This window comes from Podarcis bocagei (assembly GCF_964188305.1).
Source record: "Podarcis bocagei genome assembly, chromosome: 8".
Taxonomy (NCBI): Eukaryota; Metazoa; Chordata; class Lepidosauria; order Squamata; family Lacertidae; genus Podarcis; species Podarcis bocagei.
In genome coordinates, this window is record NC_138133.1 from 24,820,394 (window position 1) to 24,837,434 (window position 17,041).

A 17,041-nucleotide genomic window follows, 5' to 3' on the forward strand; every position below is an offset into this window, starting at 1 on the left:
TCAATCAATCAATCAATCAGGAAGGTTGGCTGGGATGCCCAAGGGGTTGGGGAGCAATATGTTCATACAAAGCAAGGTTCCTGTTGCTTTTGTCCTTCATCTCTGGTTTGCCAAGCCTTGATGTTGGGGAAAGGGGTTGTTTTCTTTCCCAGGAGAACAGCCTAGTAGAGCCCTCCAGCTTCTGCAGAAATCACAAGGGAAAGATCATGCTTTTAGTACCACATAAAGAAAACACACATATAAGCTCCACACTAAAGTGTTAGGAAAAATTTACACTGAAATACTGGTGAGTTTTCATGAGGATTTTTTTTTTTTATCACAAATCACTTCAAAACATGGAGAACTGAATTTAAGGTTGAAAAAATTTAAAGCTGAGAGAACCAAAATTGACTAATACTTCTGATTTGCTTTAGGCTTTCTAACCCAAAAGCTAACTATAGTGATTAAAATCATCATTATTCTGTCTCCGGGCATCCAAACCAGTTGGATTTTTTTAAAAACAGCAACATATTTACTGAGTGTAGGTGAGTTTCTGTACAAATGCCTTACACCATAATCCTTTGCATGTCTACTCAAAAGTAAGTCCTAGTGAGTGCAATATGGCTTGCTTCCAGGTATAGGATTACAGTTTTGGATTGTGTGGGTGATCTTTTAAGAGTGTGATTCTGCAGACACTTCTGAGTAGGCATGCATGAGATTGTACTGTAAATGTACATTATAATAATGTTACATTAATATCTCTCTTGACTTTCAGTTGTATGGTCTGAAAGTCTAGAAATAAAGTAAATTGTAAACTTGGACTGACAGTTTAATCAGCCTTCTGAGTGTGATGTTCATTGACCACTACCTCACTGAAAGAAAAGAGGGAAGTGGGACAAGTGGATTATGATAATGTATCTTGAAGTAAGCCTTCTGCTAGCGTGCATTGTGTGAGATTACTGGACAGCCAAATTAGCAGTACTATGCTGGAATCAAAAAGCAGTAGCTTCTGGCGGTGGCTTGTTTCCCATTCATTGTCATGTCATGTTCTATCACTTGATAGAACTGGAAAGGAAATGCAAAGGAAGTGAATGCCACTGCTAGTTCGAAATGTTCCAGTGTGGCTGGAAAGTTTGAGAAACAGCCCTAGTGAGAAGAACAAGACCTTATTGACAGGGTTCAGTTGTACTTGGATCTGTTTCTCATCAACGTTACGACTAATCGGGATCCTCTGCTCTTCGGCTGGCATAGATGTGATCATGCTCCCCACTGTGGAAGTGCCATGGTCTGATCACTACGCTCTGAAAGCCAAGATTGACTTCCCGCTCCTCCCCGGCTCGGGTGGCGAACCTATTTGGGCTTGTCCGCGAAAACTGATGGATCCTGATAGATTCCGACAAGCCTTGCGGAACCCTGCTCCTCCTGGCGACTCATTAGATGACCTTGTTGAGGACTGGAATAACCGGCTCTTGGCAGCCATTGATGAGATCGCGCCTAAGCGCCCTCTGCGACCCCGTCGAAACCGGGCCCCTTGGTTTACTGAGGAGCTCCGGAAAATGAAGCGGGATCCCAGACGGCTAGAGCGAGTATGGCGACGGACTCGTGACGGAGCCTCAAGAACATCTTATAGGACGCTTATGAAAGCCTATGAGATGGCTATGAAAGCTGCTAAGAAATCTTACTTTGCAGCTTCCATTGCATCCGCTAGCTCTCGCCCGGCACAACTTTTTAGAATAATTAGGTCAATAACGTCCTTAGGAGGACAACCAAATTTAAGCACAATTTCGACCCACAGCTGTGAGGCATTCACAAGCTTTTTTGCGGAGAAAGTCCTGTTGCTCCGCCGTGACCTCCCTGCCAATTTAGATACAATGACTGAACTGGAGGCCCCTCGACTGACTTCAGGTGCAATGTTGGACCATTTCGATCGGATACTCCCTACTGATGTGGATAGATTCCTCCAAGTTGGTAGGCCCACCACCTGCCTCCTTGATCCGTGCCTGTCTTGGCTGATTAGGGAGTGTCCAGATGTTGCGCAGACCCCCCTGGTTGAAATTATCAATTTGTCCCTTGACACGGGGACATTCCCAGGGGAACTGAAGGAAGCAGTGGTATGTCCACTCTTAAAGAAAACTTCATTAGATCCCTTAGACCTATCCAATTACCGCCCAGTTTCAAATCTTCCATACCTGGGTAAGGTATGAAATGTGATATAAACTTGCCAAATGGCCTTGGATTTTTTTTTTAACAGACAGTTAAAAGCAATATGACAGTAAATGGACAAAGAGAACAAATGAGTTCTGTTGTAATGCACATTTGAAAAAAATAGTGGAGGAAAAAAAAAGAGAATTTAAAATATGAAACAGAAAAGAATGATTTATGAGTTGACATGTTAAGTTGCTCTTCTTGGTGTATGCTATGCCAAGGATTTATATGCAAATACTTGTATTTAACTGGACATTAAATATATGCTGTTAGTCACCTGTTCAGTATTGATTTACAATATTCTTAAGGCCTTAGGGAGCTTCTAACCACCATATACAGATGCAATGGTTCTAACATTTCCATAACGTTTTCCTATCTTTATTCTTTTCAGGATGGTTCATACTTGGCAGAGTTCCTGCTGGAAAAGGGCTATGAGGTGAGTGACTAGTCTTGGTGACTGATTGCAGACTCATGGAATAATTTGGAAAGGGCTTCCTCGCTGCTGTCCCTCTCTGCATATGTTTTCCACTCAGCCTTAGATAACAAATCAAAAGTTTAGAGAAGAATGTGCAACATGGTCTGTAATCATGCCAGCTTATTGTACTATTTATCAAAGACTGTCCAGTGGTGGAATCCCTTTAGTCCTCAGGGTATAGCTGTTTTTTGCACACTTCCTCCTGTTCAGATAAACAGCAGCCTGTGCAAGGTAAGGCTGCTGAACATTAGTGAGCGTGTTGTGATGCAATGTATAAAATTTTAAAAGGGAGGAAAGCCTGGAATAGCTACTTTTTGGTAGGAAAATGGATTTCATGCTCAATTTTTTTCCTGTTTATGCAGAAAACAACCTGCAGAACCACCTCTGAAAGAAGTTGTTTACTCTTGGTTATGGGGATGCGGGTGGCGCTGTGGGTTAAACCACAGACTTGCCGATCAGAAGGTTGGTGGTTCGAATCCCCACGACAGGGTGAGCTCCCACTGCTCGGTCCCTGCTCCTGCCAACCTAGCAGTTTGAAAGCACATCAAAGTGCAAGTAGATAAATAGGTACCGCTCCGGCGGGAAGGTAAATGGCATTTCCATGCGCTGCTCTGGTTCTCCAGAAGCGGCTTAGTCATGCTGGCCACATGACCTGGAAGCTGTACGCCAGCTCCCTCGGCCAATAAAGCGAGATGAGTGCCACAACCCCAGAGTCAGCCATGACTGGACCTATTGGTTAGGGGTCCCTTTACCTTTACCTATGTTCTTCAGAGTTGGACTGTAGTAAGTTGAACTCCATTTGCACAGTCCTGTAATGTTAGAACTTTTGCAGAGCTGCCTTCTTCTGATGAACAGTGTAGAACTGTGATGCTGCATAGCACTTCTGTGGGAAACATTTACAGCTTGGAAGACCAGACATACCATTTTTTAAAAGCACACGTGACTCATTAATGCAGGCAGAACCATGCTGTACTCTGTTCCTGAAAGGTCCACCTGGACTATTTGTCTAATTGTGTTCCTCTCATCCTTCACAACTTCTTTAGTAGAGCCTCTCTTGAAGTGTCACTGGTTTTTCTCTACTGCTGTGACTTTCCTACACTCCACTTTCCCTATTCGTTTTCCTAGTGAGCCACTCTAACTTCTTTGTACTATACCTAGCACACTAGCACAAAAATAAAAATTGCATAGAAGTGCTGGGGGCTGCAGTTTAAATACATATTTTCTATTTCATCTCCACACTCATTAGCTGGTCTTTAAAATTCTAATCCTCAAATTTTAGCATTATTTTCTCTAACAGGCTTATTATTCTATCCAACTGTAATTTTGACTAATTTACATTTTTATTCACAATGCTGTCTAAAATATCCCTGTCTTCAATTCTGTTTTGCCCCATATCTTTCTGGTTAGATTCACCAGAAATTGGTAAGCTGGGCAGAAGAGGGGAAGGGTATGCTTGATCTCACTGCATGTTCCTGTTCCACGGTTTGTTGTAGCAGGGATGTTACGTTGTGAGGGTTGTGTGTATGTGCTTGTGTGTGTGGCTGGTTTGAAAATATGAAGCATAAATGCACTATATTTTATACTTGTTGCTATAGTATGCCATCTGATATTTTGATTATGAGACTGTGTTAACAAGAGGAAATAATGCAAAATGCTACACTAATCCCATCTGAATTTAATGCTGTGGTATTTGGGTTTGGTTTGACAAAATAACTGAAAAATTATGTCCTCTCACTGTCCCCAGCTGTGATCTTTCTAGTTGTCATCGTAGTATATCAATTCCTTTGTTCTTTTTAAGGACATTATAGTTGTTATGGCCAACGACTTACTTTCTATATAACCTATAAAAATATTCACTAAGTATTTTATTACAGGTGCATGGAATTGTTCGTAGGTCTAGCTCTTTTAATACAGGACGGATTGAACATCTTTACAAGAACCCACAGGCTCACACAGAAGGAAGTAAGACTTTACTTACTGTTGGGATAGAGTGTAAGAGGGAGAAATGGGTGTGTTTTTGTTTGTATCAGCAATGTTGTCTGGCTGGAAAGTTGTACAAGATTGGATCAGTGTGGAAAGTTAGCCATGGTGACTGATGTGTAAATATTTTCTGGTGAGGCTTAGAATTTTTTTTAAAAATATAATTTGTTTGGGTCACATTTTGACCCTGTTGCATAAAATGACTTTCAAGGACAGCAAGGTTACTTAACTGAAATGTCTTAACAGTATATTGCATAGTCATTTTCATGCTTGGCGAAGAACAAGTTCAGATGTTCTTCTTGGTCATGCAGATGACGCTGTCTGTCTTCACGTGATCCCAGACACTGGCCAGTAGAAACGTCTCAGTCACCTCAACAAACAGGCTGCTGACGAATGTAGTTGCTGAAACTAGCCATACAGTTAAGGAATAAGTATGTTTTAATTCAGCCTTTAACTTTCAAAGGCTGATTTAAAACATTGTACAGTATTTATTCCTTATCTGAGTTACCCATATGCATGGTCACATATACAAATTGTTATGTGAGTCAGTTGGTTTATAACAAGCAAAAGTAGTGATTTCAGAAGTACTGATTTTCATGTTTTTTAAAAGGTATGGTAAGCTTTTTTAAAAAAAAATTTAATATTTTTTGAACATCTGACATGGCATTTGTATGTATGTAAGAAACCTATTGTTCTTTTGAGTAGTTTACTCTTTTTTTATCAGATAGCTGGCCAGTAGAACATCTAATACTTTTATCTAATATGGCTTTTAAAGTACATTTATTATAGCTTGTAAGTTTACTACATACTGTACAAGCGATGGATTAAATGGCAACATTCATGTTCAATTTTGTTTATGTGAGGCGTTACCTGAAGACAGACCATATAACTTGTGTGACCAAGAAAATAATGTTTGAACTAGAGTTCAGTCAGCTGTGAAGATCATTGTGCAAGATCTTATTGGAAATAAGAGATCTATTGCTTTCATGACTACAGCTTAAAATACTTACTAAACTGTGCCTCTCTCTTTTTTTAAAAAAACACCAGTGGAATCTGGTTATAATAAACATATTTTTAAATAATGAATTAAGATTATTGGGACACCTCACATTAAACACCATACTGTATTAATGTGTGCATCAAATCTCTATTATCCTAACTATGTTCTTTTGTCTTCTGAAGACATGAAGTTACATTATGGCGATCTCACAGATAGTACTTGCCTAGTGAAGATAATTAATCAAGTGAAACCCACTGAAATTTACAATCTTGGAGCTCAGAGCCATGTCAAAGTAAGTAGCATGCGTCAGCTAGGATTTTTCTGATTGTGGCGAACAAGCAGAGACTTTGTGAAAAGTTAGCAACTTGTGTACTTTGAAATTTGTCTCTTCTTCTTTCTGTAATCATCCTTTTTCTCACTGAGTCTTCCAGCGGTTTTCAAAACTATCCACCTGTTTAATAAATCATCACTTTCCCAATATTCTGTTCTTGCTCCAGCTTCACTGTCACCACTTTCCCCCCTGCACACTTCTTCACGTTTCTCTCCTCTGCTCCCAATATGTGGGAATGTATCCATGTTCATGCATGGAGATGCATGCACTGCACATTTTGAAATCATGTCTTTTTCTTAAATGCATTTTTACATTATCACAAGACAGCCTGGCTCACATGGTGAATTGCCGATTGCAGTGCTCATCTTGCTTGCATTTCTTCTCTGTCCTCTCTCCAAGTGTATCAAGGTTATGTAGAACGTCAGCAAAGTTTACCAGTTGTGTTCTTTTCTGTTTTGCCTGCACACAGTCCTCATCTGCTGCTGTTCATCCTCCAACACGTTTGCATAGCAGCACATCAACTTTCCTTGAGGTTTGGGGTTATTTTTTTGGCCTTTTCATTAACTAAGAGGGGCTATAAATAAGCAAACCGAGAATTTTGCAAATCTCCTGAGTTTCTACCATTATGTAGTAGATTCAGTTCAGCACTCCCTGCTCCCTCACCAGCATGGATCCATTTTATTATTTATAGGACAATTACAAAATCTGGTTAATTTTGGCAACAAGCTATATGGGTCAAGTTATTGCCCATTTTAGCTTTGTGTAGGTATCTCAGGATGCCTGGAAGGAGATATCCCCAAACCTTATGATTTTAAGTTAATGAATGATAATGTTACGTTTTAGGTTGAATTATATACACTGTTGGTTGCAAATGTAATGGGGGTGGTCCTTAAACTTGGTTTATCTTCAGATTGATGCACGTTTTGTGTGCTGGCATTTTGTTGCTCTAAATAAACTGTCTAGTTTATTTTATATCAGCCGTACTAAAAGTAAGGAAAAGAAAGAAAGAAGGGGTTGGTCTAGTTTCCTGCAAGAAGCCAACACAAATTAAAATGGGTTATTAGAATGAACCTATTGAAGTCCAGGAAACATGGGCAATGTTCTTAATCATAAATAAAAAGGATTTGACTTCTAGGATAGATAACTTAGGAGTATGCATTGTCCATCTTTAATTCTATGAATTAGCATGAACAAGCAAATGTGCTGGTAAAAGAAATAGAAGATTATGGCCATTTCACTCCTTCCCTGTTCCTGCTGCTGCCATGTTATTGGTTTGGCTTAGAATTACAGCTTTACCTGGGCTTGTGACTACTCTTGCTCCAGAAAAGCCACAAGCTGTAACTAAGGTTTGTTTTGGCTAACCACTCATGGTTTGTTGCCGTCTGTGGGGAAACAAACCGCATGCCCGTGCTCAGATGTAATTCTAACTTGACAGCATGGCAACAACCAAAACTGGAGGCTGGCATGCAACAAGCCTTTTCTAACGGTGTACCAGCATGCTTGTTTGTTCACACCTAGCCATGGTTTGGCTGAGAACAGAGAGAGCCAGAATATATAATCATGGGCATTGTAGTCCCAAAACATCTGGAGGGCCGAGCTTGCCTAAACACTGCTGGTGGCATGAAGCAATGCTAGACCATCATTCCAACAGCTGATGATATGGAAGAGAAGGCTGAGGAGAATGTGCAGTCCAGGTTTTCCCATGGCGAAGTCCACGCAGGATGCATTTAGCAACTGTGGTGAAGCCAGAGAACTCATCTTCTCCTTAGAACGAGATTGCCATGGGGATGCTGTGCCATGGCTGAAAAACTTCCATATTTGCTACCATACCTACAGGTGATCTGGCCATGCAGAGATGGAGTTTGCCAATAATGGAGGCAGCCTGGCTATCTATACTGCACTTGGATGAGCGGGGCATGCTCATTTCTGTAGTACTTTTTGGATATCTCAGGACAATTCAAACAAGTGGTTGAGGAGGATCAGTAGGATTATGTAATGAAGCGTGGGCAACTATTTCCTTCTAAATAATTGGTCAGTCTTTAGTGTTCCTCAAGACTGGTATTTTGCATTTCAATATTTCTATTAACATTATTTGATGTAAAAAAAAGTTTATATGTAAAAAACTGGCACATGTTGATTGTTATTAAATGATCTAGTAAGAACTGTTCATTAGTAAATGAACTATTTTTTATGGTTTTTCATATTTTATTCTGTAAGCTGCTTTAGAAATATATATATATTTAAGATAAAATATAAAATACTATTGAAATAAAATAGAAATACTATTTATTCTCATTTTCTTAAGATAATGCTTGGCCTGTAACAGGTGTGGCTATAGAATACAGATATTTCTGTGCAGTATAAACAGGCCATGCCCTTATTCTATTAAGTATATACAGCTAAACAAGGTTGTTTTATAGGCAATTGCAGAAGATACTTAATATTATTGCTGGCCATATAAAGAGGAGTGGGGGTTTATGTTGTTTAACTGAAATCCAAATATGTACATGAAGCATATTAGATTATTAGTATTTGGTTACAACACTCCATAAATAGTGTCAATTTTTATCATAACTAAATAACTACAATGGTGCCTCGCAAGACGAAAATAATTCGTTCCGCGAGTCTTTTCGTCTTGCGATGTTTTTAGTCTTGCGAAGCACGGTCCGTCGCAACTGCGCCTCTTCAAGCGGCTTTAAGAAAAAAGCGCAAGACGTTTTCGTCTTGCGAAGCAAGCCCATAGGGAAATTCGTCTAGCGAAGCAATGCAAAACTGAAAATCCCTTTTGTCTAGCGAGTTTTTCGTCTTGCGAGGCATTCGTCTTGCGGGGCACCACTGTATTACAAATAAAAGGACTCATGACACTTTAATAGCAAGATTAAATGCAAGATCAGCGACATTAGCATTGCCTCATGGAAAAATAGTGTCACTGTGATAGCTGCCTGCCTGGGCAATGAGCTAGCAGTAAAAGAGTACAGCTGGTAATAGTTTTCCATCTCCTAACTAATTACTTGCAAAGGTATAATAAAATAAGAATTGTAAACTGAAGCATCTTCCTTCTCTGATTATATATTCTGGCTCAAACCACGAGTGGTTTCCATTAGCACAACTGTATAGTTTAACCTGGCCCATGAATTGTCCCAATTTCATTTTTACCGGAATAACCGCTGAGTTGCTGAATGTAGGACAAATCCAGCAAAATTTAAGCTGATCACTATTCTTGTAGTAGATGTTAAGCATGTGCCCATGCGCATTTCTGGATCACCATCACCATATTGAACATATTTTCTGGATAGAGCGCAAGAGGCACAGAGGTCACAGTGAAACTCAGTGCTGCCTGTTAACAGCAGAAACGTGCTGTTTTTAAAAAAATCTGCTTTCTGTGGTTTTTGTTACATGCTGCTCTTTTTTACTGTGTAAATGTTTTTTTGTGGGAATGAGCCGTGTATGAAAGTCCAGTGATACCTGTCCAAACAGATTGTTTTATTAGATCTAAGAGGAGCTGTAACCTTGATAGCAGCTAATAATGTTTGGAATTTCTCTTAAAAATTAGTGGACCACACAAAAGTGTAGCCATTTGCATTGTGTAAAATCTGAGCACTAGTTATAACTGTAGGTATTGTCTAGCCTGAACAAAACCTATAAATCATATATTACTTTAGTAGGGCAATATAAGCATTTTATATTGAAGCAGTTAATACTTTAATTTTCCTTTTAAATAAGCACAAGCACATGGGTAGTAATGTGCTAGTTAGCAATAGCAGGAAGGTTATATTTCTTTACATGGAAACCAGTTTCATTTTAAATGGGTGTTTGAATCTCTCTCACACACTGTTTTGTACAGGTAAAAGATACAGCCAGCATTACTGTGTTTAAGTGATTGGCTTATTAACACTTACTTAAATCTCTCTCATTTAACCAAATGGATTTCTAATAAAAAAAGGATTGGGTTGAGCCTACCATCCCAGTCCTTTGAGGTCAGCCACTACTAATGTTCTAATTTTAAGACGGGAAATTAAAGCTAAGAACAGAGACTTTCTCCAGGTCACTCTGAATCATTTGTGGAGATGAAATCAGAATCACCGTAAGGGTCAGGGTTTGAGGAACTATGATGATCTTGCTCCCTAAATTTCAAATAATCTCTTAACTTGACAGTTGAATTCTCCTCTGCTCTAACATACTTTTGCTGACCCTTAAGATGACTTTAAGGTGTCCTGCTATGTTGTTGCTTTTCTAAAATTTTACATTGTGCCATTATATTTGGAATTACATTATATGCTGATATGTATTTATGTGTTGTTAATAGTGACAGTATATTTTTACACTGAATAAGCAAGAGGTAGCTCTAAAGTTTCTTAGCTCTTAAGATTTGCTGTGCCACTACATAAACATTGAGGACTCTGCTTGCCTCCAGATATAATGGCACAGTGCCACTGAGAAATAACATGATGGTGATGTAACAAAAATATTCCTCTGTGTCAGAAATATGCTGTTACATGTGTTGATACACAGGTTGACTGTGAAAGACACACTACATGTTTTTGTATTGCTTTGGCTAGTGATTCAACTTTTTAGAAGTGCATCGAAACAGTTGTTTTCTTTTTGTCAAATAGATGGCAGCAGAGTGTTGTAGACAATAGACGATTCAGTTCCTCTAACCATAATGAAAGAGGCATGACAGATAGTAGACTTCTATCAACTGCAGCCTTGTAGAAGTTGTAGTTGTACATTAAAAAAGAAAGAATGCTACTATTGATAATGCACAAGAATAGAAGACCAAGAAGGTTATGCATTGCTATACTTTCGTGAATAGTTCCAGGTGGGGAAAACCTAATCTTTTAAGGTATGACATCAACTCATGAAATGTGATTGAAGTCAGCTAAGATAATATGCACATCAAAATAAATAGACAGAGAAATAGAAAGTGTTCACAAGTTTCAAGTGAATTAACTACTGCCTTGGGGTGCTGTGGGAATAAGCCTGCATGGCTCTTTAAAGATAAGCTAGTCAGAGAAAGGAAATGTCAGTCCTTAAATTGTACTGACGTTATTTAAGAACACTGCTAAGGAATAAGGATTTTTTTCCTGACAAGAGTTTTAAAGTTTCCCCCCCATCCATACTGTGGCTCCTGTTTAACAACTAAAATGAAACACATATTTGTGTTCCTTTCGGCAAAAGTAGCAAAGTACCTTACAAGAGGTTTTACTAAATAAACTATTAATCTTTTAAGATATAGAAGAATATCTTTTATACAAAATGTTTATAGATTTGCCTGGTATCTTTAAATTCTGCAAGAACATCCTTAATAGGACAAAGTGTTTCGGTAACAATTTAGGCCGTAGCATAATCATCTGTGTTTCAACTCGGTGCATGATTACGACTATTAAGAATTCAAATGTACTTTTTGTTATTTCTTAATTTAAATCTGAAATTGTTACTGTATTCTAGAAATATGAACATTCTGAGCAAAGTTAATTGTACAGCTGCAACTAAATCAGTGGTGTAGGATTTATTTTCTCTTGCCTGTGCATAAAATGTGAATTTATATAAATGAAAAATGCTATTTGGGCGTGACCCAACCAAAACTTTATAATTGTACAGCTATATGAATTAATTATCTTGAAGTACATGGATACTTCATATATTAAATTCAATGTAACTTCATTTAATCATAACTGTATGATGAGTATGCTATTTAAAATGTTTGTTTAGGGAAGTTTTTAATGTTTGAAGTTCTAGTCTGTTTTTAGTCCTCTTTCTGGAGCTGCCCACAGTGGCTGGGGAAACCCAGCCAGATAGGTGGGGTATAAATAATAAAATTATTATTATTGTTCGTATTTAAGCTGTGCTATTTGAAGGTGCATTATAACTATATCATCCCCCCCCCCGTGCAGTTAGCTCTTTTTGTTTTTACATTGTGTGCAGAGAAGCTTAGCTGCATTTGAAAAGCCACTTTTATGTTAGTTTGGGTTTCCAAAACTCATTATCCATTAGCCTAACCCCCCCCCCATGTCCCCAGCAGTTTAGGTTTTAGCGTTCGTTTCTAGACGTGGTCTTTCTCCAGTGCAAAAGAAATAAAACAATAACATGATATGAGAGTTCCATTATGAGAAGACAGGCGTTCTCATTTCTCCCAGGTGATTATAGCAGCAGAGTGAAAAAGGAACTTAGGCAGAAATGAAGGCCATGAAGGTGTCCGTACTGGTGATGCAAGCACTGTTGACCTTCGCGTTCTCTGCCATGTTTATAAAGATGGTGGGAGAATTTGGTAGGGAAGAAACTTGTGGCCGCAGTCCAGAGAGTTGCTCATGCATCTTTGTCACATTGTCAGGTTATTAAAGGTGAGCACAAACTATTCTACACCTGACATTGGGAATGTTCTGGGTTTTCCTGATGCTGTCAGCAAATTTAAGGTGAGGTTTTTTGGCTGGCTTCTGTCATTCAGATATCCTCATTGGGGGCGTTTGACAGGACAAAAGAGATGATGTGTTGTTGTTGTTTTTACAACAACCTGCACTAGGATCAACACAAACACTAGGATCAGTACAAACAATTTGACCCTTCTCGTATAGCATTATAAGTACAGGAGAAGTATTTGAAGTAAGTAATGTTAAAAGTGCTTATCTATTCCCCTAGACAGCTATTCCCACAGACACGTTTTCCAGCTGAAACTTCAAATCCTAGATCTTTAATTTGTGTTTTAAATAGACAAGCCTCTACTATGCTGGTCCATTTACCTTATGGCTTCTTTTGCAGTCATTCTGCACTTGTTTAAACTGATGTTGTCTCTCGAAGTAAATGCAAATATTTTATATATGTTGCACATCTGAATACACACACAAAGTAAGATGTTGACATATGCAGAAGATAAAATGCTACATGTAGTATTCTGACAGCAGGAGTTTGGGGGGACTTCAGAGACTGACTATAGCTCTAGAAAAGAATTCAATTTAAGAATGTGATCCTTAGATTAAGAACAAACATAAATGCAAAGAATAGAGCTTTGGTGCATATTTAATAATATGTCATTTGTCTAAGATAGGGAACAAATGCTTCTAAAGTATTTATTTATTATTCCTGTAGCAATTGATATTTATTTGCTGAACAGCAAGTTTGTTATGGTGCAATGGGTTTATAATGTCTTTGGGTCTTTGAAATGTCGTTCAGATGGGATAGTAAAAAACTATTAAAAGTTTTTCTTTTTTTCTTTTTTTAAAGATCAGACTGTGAACATAATGAAGTGTTTTAAAGTTTGACAATGATTTAAGAATGATTGTGGTATTGGCATGGATAGACATTACATTTCAATATCTAAATAGTATTTTTTTTAAAAAAAATCATTAAACTGTGTAACACAAAATTATAAACATTATACTTAAACCTTTTCAGTCATACAGCTGTGTTTTTATTTTATTCATAGGTCACTCTTACATCAAATAGTGCAAATTCATCAGCATTCATTGAACTCTATAAGTATTATATCAGCTTTATAACAACATATTTTATATGTTAATTTAGAACTTAATTTACGTTTTGTAAAAGAGATGTATATTTTGGGTTATTTTCTCAGCACAGATTGTTTAAATCCTTCACTCTTATCACGTTCTGATTTAAGCTCCCCCTCCCCTGCATTAGATCAGCGATAAGAGTGGGGAGTATGTTAAAATGTTGCACGTTTGAACATATTTAGAAGAGTTTGACTAGAGCCATCTGTTTCAATGTTTAATCATCAAGCTGTTCTTGAAAAATAGGCCAAACATCCCAGGGGAACTAGTAGATACAAGTAGTTACAAAAATAATAAAAAGCAAAAACAGAAAATATGCAGATATCAAAAGTGAATGATCTATAGCAACCTTTTCTTTGCTTCTGGATATGCTGGACCAGATTTCCTACTGATAGTAAAACTGGCAAGTTAAAATGTTTTCTTTTCATGAAACCGTAGAAATAAGGCAGCTTCAGATGCACCCTTTGTTTTCCTGCCGCCATTTTGAATTGATCTAGGAGGGAAATAACAAACGGAGGAGGGGGGAAGTCATAGCCCCTCCCCAAACATGGCCCCACCCCATTAAATGTAATTTAAGAGCTCTCATTTGCTCCTTGTCAAAATTCCTTCTCCGTTCCCTTTTCATTGGTTCGTAAGGTTAGTGTTGGATCTGCTCCAGATTGAATGCTGCCCATACTTACCTTTAAGTCGGTGTTTAAAACCTTCTAATTCTTGGCAGAAACTGTTTGAAGTGAAATATGACTTGGATGAAATCTAAGCCTTACCATAGTTGATGCTGAAAGGGGGAGGAATTTTAGTGAGGGGGTGCATGTGAGCTTAAGTGGGAGACAGTATATAAGTATTAGGGATGTTTTTATTCTCCTAACTGGGGTTACAAGATTGAAAAATGTTAAATCTGCACCAAGCCTTAGAACATTCAAGTATTTTCCAGCATGTACACCTGTGATTTAAAATGCTTATTTATTCTTGGGCAGAACCAATGCTTCAGCTACAGCAGGCATCTCCAAACTCGGCCCTCCAGATGTTTTGGGACTACAACTCCCATCATCCCTAGCTAACAGGACCAGTGGTCAGGGATGATGGGAATTGTAGTCCCAAAACATCTGGAGGGCTGAGTTTGGGGGTCCCTGAAGCTAAAGCCTTTGCCTGCCTTTTTGCTCTCTTTCTAATGTTACCAAATTTACTTGTGCACACATGCACATGAATATGTGTCTCACATGTGTAAGGCTTGGAAAAGCTAATTAGGAATACTACTCTTGTGATCTGTACTGGAGACGACTGCATGCCACAGAGACTTTGCTTGCTTCGGCGGATTTTAGTGCTGATCAGTGTCAGCTGATCAATGTGTTCTTTCTCTGGGGAGCTGTCAATAGCAGCAGTGGGGTTTTCATTGCAATATTTTATTTATTTTAAAATAAAATGTATAAATTAACAGTATAAATAATGACTTTTGTGGCTTCTCAAGCCATTCTAGAAATACAGAGTAAAAATGGGTCAGTAACACACTACACAGGCTATACCCCACACCCCAATGTTGGTTGAACATAGTAACTGTTGAGTTACTATTACAGAGATAATCTGAAGGCAATAAATCACCTATACAGTACAGAGAGGTGAGGTGGAGTCTTAAGGTGCCAATTTAGCCATGGGTCCTGAGGAGAGAACCAAGAAGGGGAAAATTCACATGCAAAGTACGAGCTCTCCTGGCATTGTGAGGCCTGAGTAGAGAGCTAGATTGGGGTGGGGTAGGGGAGTAGAAACAAACATTAAGCAAATATTTAGCTGTTCTGTGGTAAGAGGAAAATGGAAAGGCAAAAGCCTGGATTTCTACTATACTGTATAAACTAGAGGATGACCTCTAATGGGGTAGAATCCATGTTTGGTTCTCCCCTCATTGAAGGAGACAATCCTTCGTAGTCTTCCAAAACCTTGGAAACTTCTCATTCACCCCAACTTTTAAATGATTAAGTTCTTTTACTCATGAGTTTCCCCCCTTTTAAAGTCTTAAACTTAGGCTACGCTGAAACCCTCCTAGTTTAATTCAGCAATAGAAATATTTCTCCCTTTGAATAGGCACTGTTCGGAACCTCTGTACAGAAGAGTCCTGGCTAACGCCAAAGAAAATAACAAATATGGCTCAGAAGCAGGAGGACAAGAAAAAGTGAAGGCAAGGAAGGGAGCTAGCTAAAGCGAAGAGAACAAGCGGTGCCATCTCTCACAGTCAACTATGGGGATAGCATGTTTGTAAACTAGTGATGTGAAACAGCTTCCTGGTGTAGTCATCAAAGGCTGAACAAATTGTGGATGTGCACCCAGTTAGTTACCAATGAATTTCAACCTGAATCTGAAAAGGGCTTTTCACAAAGTTCTGGGATAGGCATGAACGTCATTTCATTACAAAAGATGCACATGATGAATATTCCTAGGTCTGCGTCATATTAGCCCTCCCTGCCAGAGGGCGTAAAACAAAGTCCCAAAGGTGCCGATATTCATCAATCTTACTTAAGGGGGCCTTGCTCTTCTTGAGAGGAGATGAGGTTGAAGCTCTTCAGATAATGTAAAATGGGCACTTGGCTTACTTAAGGCAAGATAGGATCACTGGATTGCATCAATTTGCCCCAGAGGGGTATTTAATGGCTGAATTATAGGCATGTGTGAGGAACAGCAGGGACTTGCACTGTAAGGGCTTTCATCCGCTACTAGGACTTTCTCACTACTCAGTGTAAAGAAAAATGATCAAGTTTTTGGTGCATTTGCAGGTTCAGCCAAGCTATGCAGTAACAGCACAACTCACCAAACGGTTGTGGGAAAACTTCTTTGCACAAAGGAAGTTTGTAGAAGTTTTCTTCTTGTGCGGGAAACTTCCTGCAGCAGTTGGAGGAGGCAAGGGAAGAGGAGAGGCGGAGGGATGATGACTTCTGTTGTACTAGCAGAAATTATTGCACTAGCAGATCTATTTAGTTGGATATTCCCCAATGATCACCTACAGGATCATAGCAGTAGATAGTGCTTTAGATTAGCTGGGAAATGATTGGATTAGCTGGGGTAATCTATATGTGACGATCCGTACAAGTAAGCATTGTTCTTGATCTCAATTGATTTAATTTCCCCTTTGCAATGCAACGTGGCCATGCCACAATCATGTTTACTACATGATCCCTGAGTGACTCAGATCCTGCAGCAAATGAGAGACACGACAAGGTAGAAAAATAGCGCTGGGGAATGATGGCTAAATTGGAACAGAAATAATAATGTTCAGAAGTAATGTTTTCTGAGGGAACTCTCTGAAGGAACATTTCTACCAAAAATTGAGACTGGCATACATTCAGCACAATCCTAATCCTTTGCTTTTTCTTCTAAACCGCGTATGGAAGTTGAACTCTTGAGACAACATACATAAATCTCTCCAATAGCTAGATTTCTATTTGCTGCTTTGTTTCCAGCTGAGCTTAAGGACATTCTCGTTCAGGTCTTAATTTGCAACTACTTCTTTTGAAGGACTTAAGCACAGTTTTTCATATTTACATGTAGGTGGAGGGTTGCATCGCCCAGTGATTGCCGCGTAA

At 38.8% G+C, this 17,041-nt stretch overlaps 1 protein-coding gene across 1 annotated transcript in view; it reads left to right on the top strand.

Moving 5' to 3' along the window:
• GMDS (GDP-mannose 4,6-dehydratase) overlaps positions 1–17,041 on the top strand; it is a 290,357-nt gene that overhangs the window by 26,619 nt on the left and 246,697 nt on the right. The window contains exons 2-4 of the mRNA XM_081206557.1: positions 2,576–2,620; positions 4,534–4,621; positions 5,822–5,931. Of these exons, the coding sequence (XP_081062683.1) occupies positions 2,576–2,620; positions 4,534–4,621; positions 5,822–5,931 (243 nt within the window). The remainder of the gene's footprint in view (positions 1–2,575; positions 2,621–4,533; positions 4,622–5,821; positions 5,932–17,041) is intronic.